At 42.7% G+C, this 18455-nt stretch overlaps 10 protein-coding genes across 10 annotated transcripts; 3 read left to right on the top strand and 7 right to left on the bottom strand.

Moving 5' to 3' along the window:
• Positions 1–21: 21 nt before the first annotated feature.
• On the bottom strand, positions 22–402 carry LOC122617866 (larval cuticle protein 65Ag1-like). The gene is made up of 2 exons (XM_043793887.1): positions 290–402; positions 22–220 (listed from the first exon to the last, which is right to left on the bottom strand). The coding sequence occupies exons 1-2, from the start codon at positions 400–402 to the stop codon at positions 22–24; spliced, it is 312 nt and encodes a 103-aa protein (XP_043649822.1).
• A 607-nt stretch (positions 403–1009) lies between these two features.
• On the bottom strand, positions 1010–1324 carry LOC122617858 (larval cuticle protein 65Ab1-like). Its single transcript, XM_043793877.1, has one exon. The coding sequence runs from the start codon at positions 1322–1324 to the stop codon at positions 1010–1012; it is 315 nt and encodes a 104-aa protein (XP_043649812.1).
• A 453-nt stretch (positions 1325–1777) lies between these two features.
• Positions 1778–2086, bottom strand: LOC122617862 (larval cuticle protein 65Ag1). Its single transcript, XM_043793880.1, has one exon. The coding sequence runs from the start codon at positions 2084–2086 to the stop codon at positions 1778–1780; it is 309 nt and encodes a 102-aa protein (XP_043649815.1).
• A 570-nt stretch (positions 2087–2656) lies between these two features.
• LOC122617865 (larval cuticle protein 65Ag1-like) lies at positions 2657–3037 on the top strand. The gene is made up of 2 exons (XM_043793886.1): positions 2657–2769; positions 2839–3037. The coding sequence occupies exons 1-2, from the start codon at positions 2657–2659 to the stop codon at positions 3035–3037; spliced, it is 312 nt and encodes a 103-aa protein (XP_043649821.1).
• Positions 3038–4062: 1025 nt separating this feature from the next.
• On the bottom strand, positions 4063–4443 carry LOC122617867 (larval cuticle protein 65Ag1-like). The gene is made up of 2 exons (XM_043793888.1): positions 4331–4443; positions 4063–4261 (listed from the first exon to the last, which is right to left on the bottom strand). The coding sequence occupies exons 1-2, from the start codon at positions 4441–4443 to the stop codon at positions 4063–4065; spliced, it is 312 nt and encodes a 103-aa protein (XP_043649823.1).
• Positions 4444–5503: 1060 nt separating this feature from the next.
• Positions 5504–6194, bottom strand: LOC122617857 (endocuticle structural protein SgAbd-6). Its single transcript, XM_043793876.1, has 2 exons — positions 6131–6194; positions 5504–6048 (listed from the first exon to the last, which is right to left on the bottom strand). Exons 1-2 carry the CDS (start codon positions 6140–6142, stop codon positions 5743–5745), a joined length of 318 nt encoding a protein of 105 aa, XP_043649811.1. The 5' UTR covers positions 6143–6194; the 3' UTR covers positions 5504–5742.
• Positions 6195–10268: 4074 nt separating this feature from the next.
• LOC122617855 lies at positions 10269–10972 on the bottom strand. The gene is made up of 2 exons (XM_043793874.1): positions 10691–10972; positions 10269–10458 (listed from the first exon to the last, which is right to left on the bottom strand). The coding sequence occupies exons 1-2, from the start codon at positions 10924–10926 to the stop codon at positions 10281–10283; spliced, it is 414 nt and encodes a 137-aa protein (XP_043649809.1). The 5' UTR covers positions 10927–10972; the 3' UTR covers positions 10269–10280.
• Positions 10973–11730: 758 nt separating this feature from the next.
• On the bottom strand, positions 11731–12252 carry LOC122617856. Its single transcript, XM_043793875.1, has 3 exons — positions 12166–12252; positions 12015–12106; positions 11731–11959 (listed from the first exon to the last, which is right to left on the bottom strand). The coding sequence occupies exons 1-3, from the start codon at positions 12172–12174 to the stop codon at positions 11731–11733; spliced, it is 330 nt and encodes a 109-aa protein (XP_043649810.1). The 5' UTR covers positions 12175–12252.
• A 2164-nt stretch (positions 12253–14416) lies between these two features.
• LOC122617854 (pupal cuticle protein 20) lies at positions 14417–15207 on the top strand. The gene is made up of 2 exons (XM_043793873.1): positions 14417–14815; positions 14875–15207. Exons 1-2 carry the CDS (start codon positions 14417–14419, stop codon positions 15205–15207), a joined length of 732 nt encoding a protein of 243 aa, XP_043649808.1.
• A 1608-nt stretch (positions 15208–16815) lies between these two features.
• Positions 16816–18334, top strand: LOC122618041 (Krueppel-like factor 7). Its single transcript, XM_043794163.1, has 2 exons — positions 16816–17341; positions 17478–18334. Exons 1-2 carry the CDS (start codon positions 16816–16818, stop codon positions 18332–18334), a joined length of 1383 nt encoding a protein of 460 aa, XP_043650098.1.
• Positions 18335–18455: the final 121 nt, after the last annotated feature.

The raw sequence follows: 18455 nt of genomic DNA, 5'->3' as shown, positions 1-18455 counted from the left end.
TATTTTAACTCTTTGGATGGCTTAAGCGACTGGGGCAACGGGCAGATGGGCACCCTGGGGCTGGAATCCGTTCTCATCGGCGACGTAGGTGACCCTGATGGTCTGGCCATCTGGGGCCACATAGTTGTACTCGCCGTGCACAGCGATGGCCTCCTGCTCGGAGCCCACGTTCTTCAACACACCCTCCTCGTTCTTGCTGGTACCGTCGCTGGTCTCCGAACTGTCGGAGGATTAGGGTTTAGTCCTTGTTAAGTACTGGCATTGCCATCTAGGCGCTTTATCGACTTACGCATATTTGTAGCTCAGGGGTCCAACATCGGATTCAGATCGCACGATGGAGACATCAGATGGAGCAGCCAGGGCCACAGCGAAGAGGGCGAACAGGACGATGGCGAATTTCATTTTGAAGATGTTGTAGCTCGTTGAAGACTCAAAGATTACTATGCAGGTAAATCCGAAATGTTCGCGAATTTATAGTCAGCTCATTTAGACTAAACTAGTTTAGTTTAGTTGCTCAGCGAAAAGTGGAATAGAGAGATGAAAATACTTTTTGCATTGCAAAATTCCAAAAAAAAATGTATAAATATTTTCAAGCGTGTTTATTGCTAGTCTAATCATTCCTGTTATCATTGAAAGCCCAAAACTACCACGCCCTCACTTTTGACATTTTGTTTGATGTTTTCTTGTTTCATATTTATATCGGGTTTCTCTTATTTAAACGGTCCTTTATTTCATTCAAAATATCTTAATCCATATAATAAAAACTATTCTTAATTGTAAGTATCTTACTAGACCTTGGTTAGATTTCCGTGGCATTCAAAACCATTTTGAGCAACGTACATTTCTTTTGAAGGCCTAAATATTCACTGGGCAGATAATTGTTTATCCAATGGAAAATCTTCTTGAAATTAAATCATAAAAATACATGTAACATTTAAAAACCATTGAATAAAATTTAATTTAAGCATTTTCATTTATTTTTAACTCTTTGATCGATTTTGGAAACATTTTAAGCAACTGGGGCCACGGGCAGATGGGCGCCCACGGGCTGGTATCCGTTCTCGTCGGCCACGTAGTTGATGGTGAACTTCTCGCCGGTCTTCTCATCCACCCAGGAGAAGGATCCGTGAACGACAGCGGCCTCGTGTTCGGTGCCAGCGTTCTTAAGGACACCCTTCTGGCTGATGCTGGTGCCATCGCTAGTCTCCACGTCGGAGCTCCACGTGTCTGGTCCGACATCGGAATCGCTCTTCAGGACCACGACGTCGTTGGGGCGGGCCAAGGCCACGGCGAAGAGGGCGACGAAAACGAAGAGGAACTTCATGTTGGAGCTGGATAGAAAGTGGATGACTGTCTGATGCTCCACTGCAGCTGGGCGGGGGCTTATATACGCCAGAATTCGCGAGATGCAAAAGTCAAAAGTAGCTCTAGATTTAACAAAATGCAAATGAATTCACATTATAATACTCTAGCACGGAGTATGGACAGTTGTTTGTTTCAGTCTAAAATCGATTGATTCTACGATGCTATGTTAAAAGTTTTTATAGTAACAGCTCACACTTTCCTTTTTCTATGGATTCAAAAATGAAATGCATTCAAGATTTTCTATCTTAAAAAGTATTCGATGTTACTATATCCTTAATATATATTACTCATCAACATACAAATATTTTTTAACCTTTATTTAAATTGAGTTAGATATTAAAAAGGTATTCATTATTTTGGTTTCTGAACTTATTAAGATTTAACGGCAAGTTTTTTCTCTCTACATTCCGATTCATAGTTGGGGAATGTCCTCGCCTTGGGGTTGGAATCCGTTCTCATCCGCCACGTAGTTGATGGTATGCGTCTGTCCGTCCTGATCCACGAAGCTATAGGATCCGGCCACCTGCAAGGCATCGTCCTCGGGACCAAGGTTCTTCAGTGATCCGTGCTGCTCCTGCTTGGTGCCATCGCTCGTCTCAAACTTGTAGCTATAGCTATCGGCATTGACATCGGACACCTGGTTAACAATCTCTGCATCCGGAGCAGGAGCAGCTAGGCACAGGGCAATTGAAAGGCAGGCGAACACAAGGATGCACTTCATCTTGACTGGTAGTTCCTTAGTAGTTGTCGGAGTTTACTCGATATACAAAATGCGGGTTGCAGGAGTCTTTTATACGATTGCCGCATCGGTAGCTAATACAATAGCTAATGCAATTAGCACTTAAAGCCAAGTCTTTAACATTATATGGTTGACTCGATCTGGGGACAGCAGGTGTTAATTGAACATCTGTATTTATTCTTTAAAAACCAATACTCAAACAAATTTCCAGATCTTTTAGTATGTGGAATAAAGTAGAGAACGATTTAAAATCGAAACACTTTCTCCATATGCCTTTCTGGAATTTATAATTAACAGAAAATTTTGCAAGTAAACCACTCTTTGTAGTCTTATTTGTTTCTTTAGTTTTCGTTTAAATTTCCATCTGCATATATATTTGCTGAAATTATGCATTTCAAGTTTTAAGCTTACCTTAGCCGAAACTAGTTTTGATTGTTGTGACGCGAGTGTGCAAAACTTAGGCCAAAAGAGCCGGACTATAAATGAACTGAGAATAGGCTCCTTAACAGCATAGTAATCTTTGAGTCTTCAACGATCAACAACGTCTTCAAAATGAAATTCGCCATCGTCCTGTTCGCCCTCTTCGCTGTGGCCCTGGCTGCTCCATCTGATGTCTCCATCGTGCGATCTGAATCCGATGTTGGACCCCTGAGCTACAAATATGCGTAAGTCGATAAAGCGCCTAGATGGCAATGCCAGTACTTAACAAGGACTAAACCCTTATCCTCCGACAGTTCGGAGACCAGTGACGGTACCAGCAAGAACGAGGAGGGTGTGTTGAAGAACGTGGGCTCCGAGCAGGAGGCCATCGCTGTGCACGGCGAGTACAACTATGTGGCCCCAGATGGCCAGACCATCAGGGTCACCTACGTCGCCGATGAGAACGGATTCCAGCCCCAGGGTGCCCATCTGCCCGTTGCCCCAGTCGCTTAAGCCATCCAAAGAGTTGAAATAAATTGTTTATAAAAGAATACGATTTTGTTTAATTTGAAAAAATGTTTGGGAACATTATTTAAATGTGAAAGTGTTGGCTGCATTGGCTGTGCAATCGGGTTTTCATCATATATATATTCCGACATACATATTCCGACACGCCCACTCTAACGCCCAGAAGCCGCCCATAAGCCCCGCGTCCACACTTTTGTATTTTTTAGTATTTTATTATTTTATTGTCAATTTCTATTGATATGCCTAAGAGTTTGTAGAACTCGTTCGCACTCCAACTAGCTGAGGTATCTGATAGTCGGGGAACTCGACTATAGCGTTCTCTCTTGTTTTTAAATTCCATTTCCATTAGTCCATTTATTTATTTTATTCATCAGCTATTGTAGTTTGGGAACCTTTACTGAGTTAGTCGCAAAAATGATTTACTTTCCATAAAGGCGATGTGAATTAATACAACTTTAATAAAGAAATTAACTAATCGCTGGTTGAAGGCTTTATTTATTGAATCAAATGTTTATTTCATATTCTATAATTTAAAGAAAAGGGTTGTCTATAGTTTTCAATCGTTTTGTGCCAGTTATCTTGACCTCGTGATAAATTAAACAACGAACTAAATACCAATATATGGTAAGGCAACTTATAAATTATCGCTTTCAAATAATTAGGTATGCCACAAAACTATTTACAATTAAGCAGCAAATTTATGGAAACTATATACGTTTCGAATACCGAATATACATTGTAACCCACATTTCTAGGAAATAAATAATTATATAGATTATAGATATGCTGTTAGAATAAGTAAATATTATAATAGCAGTAGCTTAGTTTTACAAGCCACCTATGGCTCTTATAAACCATATTTTTAGAAGGCAGAATTTCAAAACGAACATTTTCAGCTATTTTTTGTTTTCTTTAATCAATCAGTTGAGGTTTTTTGACTTAGTTCATAATTGAAGGACCTTGCAGTAAATTATTATTGACCAAGATCTTGGTAGTTCTCTTTGGATGGCTTAAGCGACTGGGGCAACGGGCAGATGGGCACCCTGGGGCTGGAATCCGTTCTCATCGGCGACGTAGTTGACGGTGTAGGTCTGGCCATCATCGGCCACGAAGGAGAAGGAGCCGTGCACAACGATGGCCTCCTGCTCGGAGCCCACGTTCTTCAACTGACCCTCCTCGTTCTGTTTGGTACCGTCGCTGGTCTCCGAACTGTCGGAGGATAAGGGTTTAGTCCTTGTTAAGTACTGGCATTGCCATCTAGGCGCTTTATCGACTTACGCATATTTGTAGCTCAGGGGTCCAACATCGGATTCAGATCGCACGATGGAGACATCAGATGGAGCAGCCAGGGCCACAGCGAAGAGGGCGAACAGGACAATGGCGAATTTCATTTTGAAGACGTTGTTGATCGTTGAAGACTCAAAGATTACTATGCTGTTAAGGAGCCCATTCTCAGTTCATTTATAGTCCGGCTCTTTTGGCCTAAGTTTTGCACACTCGCGTCACAACAATCAAAACTAGTTTCGGCTAAGGTAAGCTTAAAACTTGAAATGCATAATTTCAGTAAATATATATGCAGATGGAAATTTAAACAAAAACTAAAGAAACAAATGAGACTACAAAGAGTGGTATACTTGCAAAATGTTCTATTAATTATAATTTCCTTAAAGGCATATGGAGAAAGTATTTCGATTTTAATTCCTTCTCTACTTTATTCCGCATACTAAAATATTTGGGAAATTGTTTGAGTATTGGTTTTTAAAGAATAAATACAGATTAATCCTAACTTTCTAGATTTTATAGTTCCTGAGATCTCGACGTTCATACGGACGGACAGACGGGCGGACAGACGGACATGGCCAGATCGACTCGGCTGTTGATCCCGATCAAGAATATAAACGCTTCCTTCTGTCGGTAACATACTTTTCAACGAATCTAGTATACCCTTTTACTCTACGAGTAACGGGTATTATTACAAAAGTTTTAAAACGTAAACATTTAACATAGCATCGTAGAATCGATCGATCTTAGATTAGCAAGCATCTGACCATGCTCTTTGCTATCTCTTTAAGATCTAAAAACCATTAAAAAATTTTTACAAAATGCCTTGTCTGGTGACCATATAAAAATGTGTAAGGGACTGTAAATGGGTCTATTATCAGTTCATTTATAGTCCGTCTCTTTTGGCATATGTTTTGTTCAATCGCGTTACAACTATTAAAACTAGTTTCGGGTAAGCTGAGCTAAAAACTTGAAATTAGTAATGTCAGCTAATATTTTTGGAGCAAGAACTGTAGGGATGTTACTGTAAAATAGAAATAACATAGCATAAGCCAAAACAATATGTCATGAACATTGATAATATTTTGGACACTCAATGATTTAAATGATCCCCACATGAGATCCTTCCCAGGACTGGAGAATTACTTATTGGGCTGAACAAAGAACACATTTTTTTTCGAGAATCGAAAGTTCGGTTTTAATGCGAGTAACAAGGAAAACAGAAAACAATGCACGACACTGACTTGACTGACTGATCGACTTACTAACTGACTGACCGATTGGCCGCCACGGGACAATGGACAGCTCCTCCGGACAGGACCTTAGCACCTCACTGTATGGCTGGTTGGTGGGAGTAGTGGGTTCTTACGGGATGGTGGTATTTACAGGATCTCCTCGGAAGCGAAGATCTACTTGGGCAGATGCTCGCCCTCCGGCTGGAAACCGTTCTCGTCGGCCACAAAGTTAATGGTGTAGGTTTGGCCATCGGGAGCCACCCAGGTGACGGATCCCCGGATGGATATGGATTCGTTTTCGGTGCCCGCGTTGTTGACCACGCCCTCCTCCGTGCGACTGGTGCCATCGCTTAATTTGTAGCTGAACTTGTAGCCGCCGAGGCCAGTGTTCTCCGATTCGTACTCCAGAACTTCCACATCATTTTGGGGACGGGCACTGGCCAGGGCCAGGAGCACGGCCATCGAGCTAACGACTAGCATCTGCAAGGCGAGAGATTAGATATCCTTTGGCGTATCCTGGTCGGCTGGGCATGGTGTGCCTCATGTATCCAAGTTCACATACCAATTTCATCATGTTGAGCGGTTCTCGGAATTGCAGATACCCCTATGCGGCTGGACAAACTGGCAGTTGTCTAATGGTGGCGTTGCATCGGCGTCCACTGCATTTTATACTGCACTCGCGGCTGCATTTGCAAACGTCATAAATTTGCACAATTGTGGAAGAAGCCAAGCAGCTCGCTAGTTCAGCAGCTCTGGCGGTCGCCGGCTAAATGTTTTCCACTATTTCCATTTAATTTTTTTGTGCTGTTTTTCAATTGCCAGCATAGCACCAAAGTCGCCAAAGTCGCTGCGACAAGTAACATTTAAAGCGGCTTTGTGCAGCGGTGTACTCATCCGAAAGGTATTATTGCTCTGCACCCACACTCGAAAAAGCATTCTAGGTTTTAGGGCGACTCTGTGAGAATATTTATCCGCAACCAAATTGTATTCAGTTTTTTTGAATAAGATACTAAACGTACTAATGAGGATGTCAAAAGGGATGTAGTTAAAGCATAAACAATATATATTCAAACCTATAATACTTATTCATCCGAAGGTATTGCTCCTCGCCCAAACTCAAAAAATCATTGCAACTTTCTAAGCATATCAAGCATATCTAAGCATCAAAAGAGAGTCATTAAAATAAACAACATATTTACTAGAACATAATACCACATATACAGAGTTAGGATTTGAGAGTTTTTTCTTTCAGTGCTGACTGGTAGCTTTAGAAAACTCGAAAAAGTTCATGAATCAAGCAGATGCATTGGGTAAAAGGTTGCAGTCTGATTGGGCAGCAACGGGGTAATACCGGGCCAAGAACTATGGGAAACAATAACCAGAACAGCTCGGCACCCAGATCGAACCGAAATCGACGACGTCTTTGTGGCCAGAAAGAGACTAGCTAAGTTCAAGTGCTGTCGCCGCCAATTGGCAGGGCAGCAAGTTCAAGCTGCGGACACGAAGAACACGAGCTGAGCCATGTGTGATGGCCAAAGTGCACGATGGATGGGACTTTGGATGGAGATGGAACCGCAGGTTGACTTTTGGCATATGCAACGGCCTTTACAGCGCTCGATTGATGTGCCTGCCCGGTAACAAGAGCCAAAAGCAGTTGGAAATTTATAAAAAATACATCGAATAACCTACAACTACGGCTCGCATGCAATTTAAATCTCTGACTCAAGCTTTTTTTCTTTATTTTTACTTTTAGTTTTTTTCGTTTTAGTTTGGAAGTCGCCGTTGGTGCTTAACAATTTATGCCACCTTCGTTGACCGCTACCAGGCCGCTGAAGAAGCCCCAGCAGCGGATCTTTCAAGCCGGTCAGTCGGGTTTTAGCTTTGGTCATCGGTCGGCCTCCGGTCAACCACGGTTCTGCCACAGCCTCCTTCTCCACTTGAATTGAATTGTGCCAACAACTTAATGTCTGACCCATCGACAGGGTGTTGTGCACTGATACTGGCATTTCCTCAAATGTCGTTGCAAATCACAGCATCTTGGTTGCTTTTTTGGCAGCTGCAATTTGGCATTTTGACATTCTTTACTTGCTCGTTAAAAATCAATGGATTTGTGAATTCCGATTAATATTATCAATCAAATAATAGTATCCATATAACATGTATAATACGCACATGCAAAAGCAAAACCAGATTCAAAAAATGTCCGTTGTCATTGTTTATTCAGCAAAATTGCATAATATTATTGCAGTGTGAAAATGACTTCTTGATTAAAGACGTCATACTATCATTTCGTAATTAGATTTTTAATGGAAAATATATAAATATTTATATTTAACGAGAAAGACAAGTATATTAAATACTTATCTGCATGTTTTAAATCTATACAAACAAAATGTCACGTGAAACATTAAACATCAGCGCAGCTTAATTTAATACTAAGGAAGTTCAATAAATGTCATTTAAATTTATTTCGCCTGTCCGCCTACAAATTGAACTTGAGGGCATTTGGGGGCCCTTGAAAATGGATCTGAATCGTGACTGCATAATATTTATTATTTGGGGCTTTTCCGCAGCTTTTCGAGGGCATCTGCAGCGAGCTGCATTTATCATGCTGGATTTGCATAATTAATCTGTCTGTGATCGATGGCTACGCGTGCTAATCGAAATGATTGCCGCTGTGCGCGGGGGCGTTGTCTATCGTGTGGTGGAAATTTGACAAGTTTGGGGCTGACTTCTTCCCTGTAGACCATGATTTACATAACTGTTCTAATCAAATGGCAATCGACAGGTTTTTCAGCTTTGATATGCCTTCTCGTTCGGACTGTCGCTTTCAATACACAAACACCAGATGCCCCATGTCCGATGCCAGACAGAAAGAGCCGGAGATACAATAGATATTTATGTAGATGCGTCTTCACATTTACGTCTTCAAGGTCAGCGCCAGATGCTGCTGCTGCTGCTGCTGCTGTTGCTGTCCGTCTGTCCGTCCGTTCGTCTGTCCAGCCGTCCGTCTGACCAACCAGCTGTCCGCCTCCCATTCAGCTGCCGTTTTGGCCCGGCTTTTGTTCGTTGCCAACTCGCACGCACCTCACTCAAAACTTGGCCAGACCGGCTTGAACCCGGTCTTTGGGACTACTCGGCTATGTAGGAATCGAACTCGGTTTCGGTTTCTGTTTCGGTTTATTTTTGTTTTTTTTTTTTGCTAATTTTTGGCTGTCGCATCAACTGGGTCTGCAAAATTAGCACTTGAACGTTAATGGCTATGTTTTAATAGCAGGGCTCTCCTCCACCTGCCACTTCCCCTGCTGGCCATCATTTTTTTCAATATGTAAATGTCACAGTGCCGTTGTCTTTCAATTTCTTTTAATCAATTTAACAGCGTTTTTCGCAATATTTGCATTTAGCTAAAAACCCACTAAAGCAGAAACGGTTTAAAAATACTTCTGCTGACACCTGACATTCAGAATCGTGCGTACAATTTTTTTTATCACAGACTTCGACTCTATATGCTTGTTTTTTGTTTTGCGGCCCAAATGCAACGCATCTTGAAACACCGAAAACAGACGCTGATGCAAAGATTTATTGCCTAGAATAACAATTAAAGATAATATTTACTGCCTCAGCTACAAAGACCAGAATAATTGCTTTTTTATACGAAATTAATTAACAATCAGCGGAAGATAATAAAAATTCGGGAAAAAAATTAGACTCCTTTATCAATATATTTTATCACTTTTTAATGTTGTTATTAGTTTAAATTGAATTTAAATTTAAATATTTTAATTTCTTCAGAGCTAACGTTTTTAAAATATAAACAAGTAATTCATTCTTAAATTTTTGGGCAGAAAATCAAATGACTTAGGCAACAAACCTGCTTTTGATTTAGTTGCAAATCATCACATACTCTTAGGCATCATCTTATAAACTAAAATAAATAAATCTCAAGTAAAGAAAAATTTTATTCAAACTAATTTGCTAAATTGTAATACCAAAAATTATATTTTAAATTTTTTAAGCAACAACCGAAATATAAAATAAATTCTTACATTTGGCTTTAGATACAACAAAATTACAAGCTTTTCGGCATCAAACAAACTTAAGTAAACTTTTTTTAACGCTCACATACTTTTGGGAAATATGTTTCTACATTAATTATTAACTGTAAAAGACCTATTTTGTACAAGACACATTTTGTAGAAATTAAAATTTTACTTTATTTCGCAGCACAATATTAGCGAATATATAAATGAATTATTTTTATTGCACTTCGTTATGGGTAAAACCCAACCGATCATGTAAATTGGTTGACACATGTTTAAACTAGTTTATGTCAAAGTAAACAAAAAAAAACTTAAAAAATGCATATGTATATATTGCCAAAGTATTACATTTTGCAAATTAAAATTCTGAGTTTCTTTCAGGACTTGACCTTTCTCAACTTAAGTTTATTCGAGTGTTAAGGTTGCGTAGGATTATTGAAAATATACATATTTGTTAAGCATCTACATAATTTACTAAATCACCACGGCTTTATGCAACTTGCTTGTCAACGCAAATTTTCTTGCACAATAAACAAGTTTTCGGATAGTCGACTATTTTTGATCGATTGTTTTTATTGTTCACAAATGTAACATCTCAACTTATAAGCTAGCCTAAAACAGATGGCAAACTGTTTTAATAAATTCGTGCTGGATTGTAAATAGTGTGGTGTCTTATCCGGCCAGAGATGAAAGGGATTTTCCGGACAACTTGCGAACTTTCAGGCCCTGTTCACGGGAGGGACGGTGGTTCTTGGCCAAGTTGTTTGCATTTTCCAGATCCTGTGCCGCCGAAGTTCCGCTAAGCACCTTGGCAACCTCATCGCGGAAAGTTCCATCAGGCAGAGTGTAGCTGAACGTGGAAAAAGATGAAATTAGTCATCTCATTACAGATTACAGTGTGTATAACAAAAATAAATTATTAACAAAACATACGAAGAAAATGCACTAGGAAAGTTTAAAGACTATCACTAAGACTAAATCACTATCACACTACTTGACTATCAATAAATGTTTCATTTTATATTTTCAAATGATTTTTAAGTTTACAAGTGTTTTGATTTACTTGATTTACTTGAACTTACTTGAACTCGTATCCATCGCGGGTTGGCGTATAGCTGAACTGCTCGAGGGCGACATCACCCAGCTTGATATCGATGACAGTGCCAGGTGGAAAGGAGGCGTAGTTCATTTTGGCTCCAAAGAGGATACAGGCCACCAGGATGATCAGGGCCTGCACTAGTTTACTGTTGATACTGAGCCCATTGCGAGCTTCCTTTTTGCCATGCTGGATGGTGCTTGCCACCGAAGAAAGACTCATAGTGTTTAGATAGTTGCTGGCTTGGGGCGAAATGCGAATCCGGAAAACACAACTTGCAACCAAGGCGGCTGGGAGCTTAATGAAGCGTCTTCATCGAGGCCACTGGCCCAAGAGACCTATGTGGATACATAATGAGGTTTTGGTCCAAAACAAAACAAACTGCTGAGTAAGCTTTGGCCATAGAGACGGGTTGCCCAATTTCTTGGCGCTGAGTTGAGATTTGCATAACGAAAGCAAAAGAGTTCCACGGGTCCACGGGCCACAGTTTGGTGGCGACTCTCAAATATGTGCATTACATTCAAAGCGGCATAAAATTGGAAAACTAATCGTCCTAACCCACGAAAGAAAGTATGAATTGGCTCAGCTGAGACTAGTGTATACCCTATCCTAGACATTTTTGATGACCGAAGCAGGCAAAGCTAACAAAACTACATACATAGCTAAAATTTATTTGTTAAACATGGAGTTGTTTTTTAATAGTTCCTTCCTAGATCAATAAAAATAAATTCTACACATCTTACACGTTTAATTAAAAAGAAAGTCATCAGCTAGATCAAGCTAAGCGAAATAGTCGAAGCAACCCAAGCCGGTTGTAGAGAAATGGTAACCCATTATTATGCTGATGATGTTGCAATCAGTCTATCTCGAAATGATTGTAGATTAACGAGCTGGCCCGAAGACGTTAAAGCTTTTTCTAGCCAAGTCTGCCACCGCTGAAGAAAGAGCTTTTGAGCCACGCTTAATACACTGATAAATTATGCGGAATTTTAATTTTTTTATCACAATGCCAATAAAGAAATGGGCTTAACTCTTATCCGGTTTAATTTTGTGCGCTGTCACATAGGGCTGAAATCCATTTTTGTTGGCCTTATAGAGGACCTGGTACTCGTAGCCATCGGCTGAGATGAAGCTGTATCCGCCTTTAAATTCCACAGGCTTTTGGGTAGTCACCTCCTTGGGATCCTGAACCGTTTCGGGTTTTACTGTGTACGTTATGGCCTCATTTCGCTGATGACCATTTTCGGTGTGAAACCTTTTTTGGAAAATCTTTTGAGTTGCGAGTGCGGGTTGAACTTCAATAACCTTACCCAAAATGAAGCTCCTCCTCTCGTTCACCTTTCTCCAAAGCCGCCGATGAAACCACAGCGATTAACGCAGTTGTTAAAAATATTTGGCAAATCTGTATAAATATTATAAAATTGATTATCAAAGCTTGAGCATTAAAAAAAAGTCACTTACCAATTTCATTGCACTTTTAGCACTTAAACCGATGTAATTGAAATTTAGTTGTGATCAGAACTCTACGTTCTTGCCTGTGCCGTTGGCCGAATTCAACTGAAGATATTCTGCGAGATGAGCCAACCAGCCAAAATAAGTCAAAGAGATCGGAATAATGAAAACAAATATCTGCGCAGCCAGCAATGCCCGAATGGGGTTACGTCATTGTTTATGGCCCAACTTTTGTTCTTAACAACCACGAAACCGCAAAAAGAAAGGCGATTTTTATAGATACAGCTGTTAAATGCTCTTAAGGAGAATGTAATTTTTAATTGGTTTTCTATGAGCTAGGTTTTTAATTTATTTTTATATATTTTATAAAAGTAGTATTAGATATATCGTTACAGAACTCCCAACAAGGCGATGAGACTCGAACCTGTTAAATTCAAGTTTAATTAAACTCATATCCGAAGACTTCGAAACAAAACAATTGTGGTGCTGAAAAGATGTTTGTTTGTACGATGATGACCACTCTAAAATAAATTAGCTTTAACTGCCGATTAATTTGGGAATTCTATTTGCTAGCAATTCTTTTTAAAACCACATGATGAATCAGCTCAAGCTAATCAGATGGCCACCACATTATATGGCGAATATTAGCCATATAACTCATTTAATGGCGACGACAGTTGCATAGATTCCCGCCCCTCACTTCACATGAAGGCTGTCATCGGGGGCCAGTGGCCAATTTATCATTGGACCTCATCTGAAAATGTTTATTTAAGCGATACGAGGAACTTAATCGGCCAACCCTCGCAAAAACAACGAAAAATCGCAATCAGATCGTTCCGCTCAGTCAAAATTCGCTTTATAAACGCGAATGCGGGCGTGGAATATGTGCCATCGGTGCGTGGCTAACTGGAAACCAAAAGCCGAGCAGCAACGACCAAGGACCAAGGACGAAGGACCATGGACCGGGGACCGACAATTGTTGGTTTATGCAGCCGGTGCAGCAGCCGGCTATTCCTGGTCCTCCCCGGTGGTTGCTTGGTTCCGAGCACAATCCAACAGCCCGCAGCTGGAACGGCCGGAACAGGTTCACAAAATCCGCACTCCACTCACGGACGCGCCGTCCTGAATTCGGAGTCCTGAGTCCTGAGTCCTGGGAGCGCGTCAGCTGTGCGCCAGCACATTACAAGTAGGACAAGCTGCAAACGACATTGCCATTAGCTCGGCCTTTTCGTTGGTCCTGCGAAGGGGAAGGTTCGGTTCTATATTAGCGGCATCCACGACAGGCACAAGCTGAGCTACCAAATGATAAACACACACATCAGCAGCCGCAACAAGAAGCACAGTGGGACAATTGAACCAAAAACAAAATCTATATTATTATCAAATTATTGTTATTAACAAATTACAACATTTTAAAAATACAGCTGTGAGAAACATTATGACTTATATAGACAAATCTATTAAACAAGTGGATTCTTAAGAAAAACAGTTACAAGCTTTGCTTCAAAAATATGAAATATGTTGTAGCACAAGACACAAATGCTCATCTCTGTTGTGTAATGTTAAAAATTCCACATTTTAATATAAATAATATGTTAAGTGTATTTTCGTTTCCTGTGCACAATAAGCATTCCCATTTTATCCTAGTCTAGCACCACTGTGCGCTAGCTGGCAAAAAGTTAATAGACGATTGACTAAAGCCGACATCCCTGCCGTTCCAGCGGGGTGTTGTGCTCGAAGGTCCTGATTCCTGAGCGCTGAGTCCAGGTCTAAGCACCCCTTGGCAACAGGCAAAGTGCATTAGACAAGGGATCTTGCGGGGTTGGGTTTGGTTTTCCATTTTTAAGCTGGGGATGGGGGTGGGCATGCAGGTGTTGCCCGATCCTGTTGAAAATTGCTTTTGAATTAAAAGTTTTTGCTTGTGGTCGGGCGGGTTTTGTTGTTTTTAGCGATTAGCTGAAGGGGTGAAGGGGGTGAGGGCTGCGGGATTTGGAAATCGAGATTGCACACTCAATTTATTAGCGCTTTGTCAGTCTGCCAACTAATCGGATGGCTCTGGGGATTTCTGCACTTGCACTTGCCATGGCCCAGTTCTTTGGTTTGGCTTGGTTCGTTTCGTTTTCATTGTGTTTTCAATTCCAATCGGAAGCCGTGGCACGTGACTGCTCCACTGGGGTCAAGGGGGGCCGAAGAACCACCTGTGGCTGCTCATATAAAACCACAGAGTGCCGTTGACCAGCAGTCCACGTTTGAAATCGAGATGAGGCTGACCACATTGCTACCATTGATTTGCATCGCCATTGGCTATGTTTGTTCCCAACCGGCGGGCTATCCGAGTGCCCGTCCTCCTCCGGCCACTTATCTGCCAGCCAAGCCACCAGCCCCACCGCCTCGTCCTCCTCCTCCCCCGGCCAACAGCTACGGTCCTCCGAAGAAAGGAAATGGAAAGCCACCAGCTGCTCCACCCAAACCCAGCTACGGGCCGCCACCCAAAAATGGCAATGGCAAACCACCGCCCAATAATGCATACTTGCCACCAGACAATGGCAATGGAGGAGCAGGTGGCGGTGGCGGTGGCGGTGGCGGCGGCGGCGGTGGTGGTGAGGATATACCCATCATCAAGCTGGAGTCCAAGGTCAACACTGATGGTTCTTATAAGGTAAGTGAGCTATAAGTCAATAAATGTATTAACTATAGTTTAAATAAAACCTATCTTAGTACGAGTACGAGACTGGAAACGGAATCAAAGCCGAAGAGATGGGCTACCTGAAGAACGCCGGAGTGGAAGGGGCGGAGGCACAGACGGCGGAGGGTTCCTTTTCCTACACCAGTCCCGAGGGACAGGAAATTTCACTGACCTACATAGCGGACGAAAACGGATTCCAGCCGCAGGGCGATCACCTGCCCACACCGCCACCCATTCCCATCGAGATACAGGAAGCCTTGGACAAGCTGGCCGCCGGAGGTGGCTGCCATGGATGCGATGACAACGAGACGGGAGGAGGCAATGATGATGGCGGTGGAGGTGGCTATGTCTACCGACGAAAGTGAAATATTTGCTATTAATAATATTTCTAAGCCACTTGATCTCAAAAAAATAATTATCATTTTTGTATATTTAAGAACTTGCTGGTGATGGATAACATTTACATTTACACTAAAATACTAACTGATTTTATCTCAATTCTAACTGCAATCCAATTTAAAAACGCAATATTCCCTTGCAAAACACTTGTAATTGCCAATTAAAATGCTTTAAACGAAAACCCCTTGGCGGCCTACTTACTGAGGACTAGCAAACACCAAGCCGGAATTGGTCCTGGCCTGGTACACCTTGCATCTGGCTGGGATGGCGTGTCCTCTTTGGCCACCAATACCCATCCAACCCTCAAGCAGGAGGCTGGATGCGGCGGCTGTGTGACTGGCAACACATGTTTTTTTCCCCGTCCTGCCAATCGCTCGCCCAACGTTATCCTGTTGATCGCTCGGCGAGGGGAATTATGTCGCAATAATAAAAACATTAGCCTCGTAGCATATTTGTCAGCCGACAGGAGCGAAGCTGCATTTCATGAGGGTTACGGAACTACAAAAATGGGGCGCTAGAAAAAATCTACTGAAGAGCCCCTATAAAAATAAAATGAATTAAATTAATATTATATAAATAGAGTCTAACAATATAATGTAAATTGTTAGGTGTTGGGTGATACATTATTTAATAGTAAATTAAATTTTATGAAATAATGAATTAAACGTTTGCTTACTAAACTTATATGTTTTATTGCAGAAAATACTTATTTCAAACATTCTTTATTTTACTAAGATTTTATGTTAATTTTTTTTTTAACATTACTGATTATTTCCCTTAATATTTACTGCTTCGTACTATCAATTAACACCACTGGCGCCCCTAGACCCGCGAAGTCCGCACCACCGGCCGGAGAAGCAACCGTCGAGCACGGAAATCACGACCCACCCCAAACCGCAAATAGTGAAACGATACACGCCAATATATTATGGCATTAGCATCATAGTGGAAGGATGCGGGGAGGGGTGGTTGTCCTGGAGGAGGGGGGACACCATGGGCAGAGTGACATTGACGATGGCGAATGCGATTTGTATATGGTGGCATTACAGCAACAACAGCAACAACCACGGGGGAAGTAACAACAAACGATCGTTTAATTTCAATTAAAAACATTTTCCTTGTGCGTAGCCCAAAAGCCAAAAAAGAAAGGACTCGTCGACGGCGGTGACGGGGAGGTTGGGAGATGGGGGGATTTTCGGGCACAGGAATACGCACACTTGCTACAGGCCGCTTAGCTTGGCTTAGTGCTCTGGTGATTGCGAGGACATGATGTTGCACTTGCCGAGCAACCACCAGGACGCACCAGGACCTCGAAAAGGGATGCCAAATGAGCCAGGGGGTTGAGCCGGCAAAGTGCGTAGCTATGTCGAGGCTATAGCCGGTGCCGGACTGGATTCTGGGCTGGGAATTCTTGCACTTGCCGCCAGCCGTGCCATTGTGACACTGCAAGGCCGTGGCAAATCCAAATCCGAAAAATAAGGGAGCAGGATGCGGATTCGGATGCGGCTGCGGCGTGGTATAAAAACGCCGGTTGCCTTCCAATTGGAACGCAGAATCGAATTCGAACGCGAACGATGCACACGACAGCTCAACTGGATAGTCTGGAGCAGAAGCGCTCGGCCAGCCTGATCTTCCGCATTGAGCAACTCCTGCCCAGCACCAGCATCACACCGAGCACCATGACCACTTCATCGACGGAAACGACATTGACGGCCACCACGAGCACCGCAAGTCCTGCCAAGCGGATGAGGAGCAGTCCACGACCAGGTGTTTACACCGCGCAATACACGCCCAAGGATACCTGCTCCATTGCCATTCCCACGTCCGCTCTTCTGGGATCTACAGACATGCCCGCGGACGGTGGACGCTCCCACTGCCAGCTGTCCAATGGCGAACTGATCGTATCCGCCTCACTGTTGCGACAGATCAAACTCTCCGAGGACGTGTATAGCTTCAATGCCGTCTTCGAGCTGCATGGTGGCCAGGTGCGCGTCCGCTTGGTCCGGGATGTTGCCCGGGAGGACGAGATCGTGGCCTGGTTCGGCGAGGAGTTGGTGCTCCTCATGGGCATTCCCTTCCTGACGCCCCTAAACATTCAAGGTAATTATCACTTGACTTGATTTCATATATTGGATTTACTTTATTATATTTCATACTATACTTTATAATTAAAAAAAAATTATTATAAATAATTATATCAATATTAATCCCAAAATGTTGTACCTGATAATTGCAGGAAACAGTCGCTACATGTGTCACCTGTGCCACTTGACCTTCGAGACTCCCCATCCTCTTAAGATCCATTTGGCTCTGGGCTGTGGCCGCAGTGCCATGGACATCCTGTGGATGCGACTGCACTACGCACTGAAGGCAGCGGCAAGGAGTCACACAGAAACACAGCATTCACCCATTCCGGCCACCTCGTCCACGTCTTCGGCCTCGCCCACCCATTCGCCACCGCCACAGATGCCACCCCGGTTCTCCGCCTTCCGTCCCATTGCGGCACTTACCCAGAGTTTGCCCATGGCACAAGTGACCACAGCAGCAACACCTCTATCCTACCTGCCCTCCATTTCGATGGCGACGGCACCGTTGTCAACGAATCCAATGAATGCTGCTGCCCAGATCGAGGCCATTGTCAGCAACATGGGTGCCTCCAAGCAGGGTCATCTGTGCATCTACTGCGGCAAGGTGTACTCACGGAAATATGGCCTCAAGATTCACATACGCACCCACACCGGATTCAAGCCGTTGAAGTGCAAGTTCTGCCTGAGACCATTTGGCGATCCGAGCAATCTAAACAAGCATGTGAGGCTGCACCTCCAGTCGCATCCGAGTAGCTCCGCGGGAGGAGCCGATGGTGGAGCAGGTGGTACCGGCAGCGATGTGGACATCGAAGGGGAAACGGATGCGGATTACCAGTGCCACGTGTGCCATAAGTCCTTTCCACGGCGCAGGGATCTGCAGCGACACATGGAGACTCGGCATGGTGGACAGCATGCCCATTCCGAGTCGCGATCCAGCTCCACCAGCACCTCCAGTACAACCACCATGACCGCAACGGTGACCACGTCTACTTCAAAATCCAGCTAGCTACTGGGCGAAATCGTAGCATGCTTTTTGGGTAACAGCTGTGATATAGAAATAAAATTTTAAAATGTAAAATTAATTTAAAAAATACATTTTCAATATACAAATGGAATAAACTGTATAG

This window comes from Drosophila teissieri, chromosome 3L, assembly GCF_016746235.2.
Source record: "Drosophila teissieri strain GT53w chromosome 3L, Prin_Dtei_1.1, whole genome shotgun sequence".
Lineage (NCBI taxonomy): Eukaryota > Metazoa > Arthropoda > Insecta > Diptera > Drosophilidae > Drosophila > Drosophila teissieri.
This window is presented reverse-complemented; position numbering and strand designations above follow the sequence as displayed.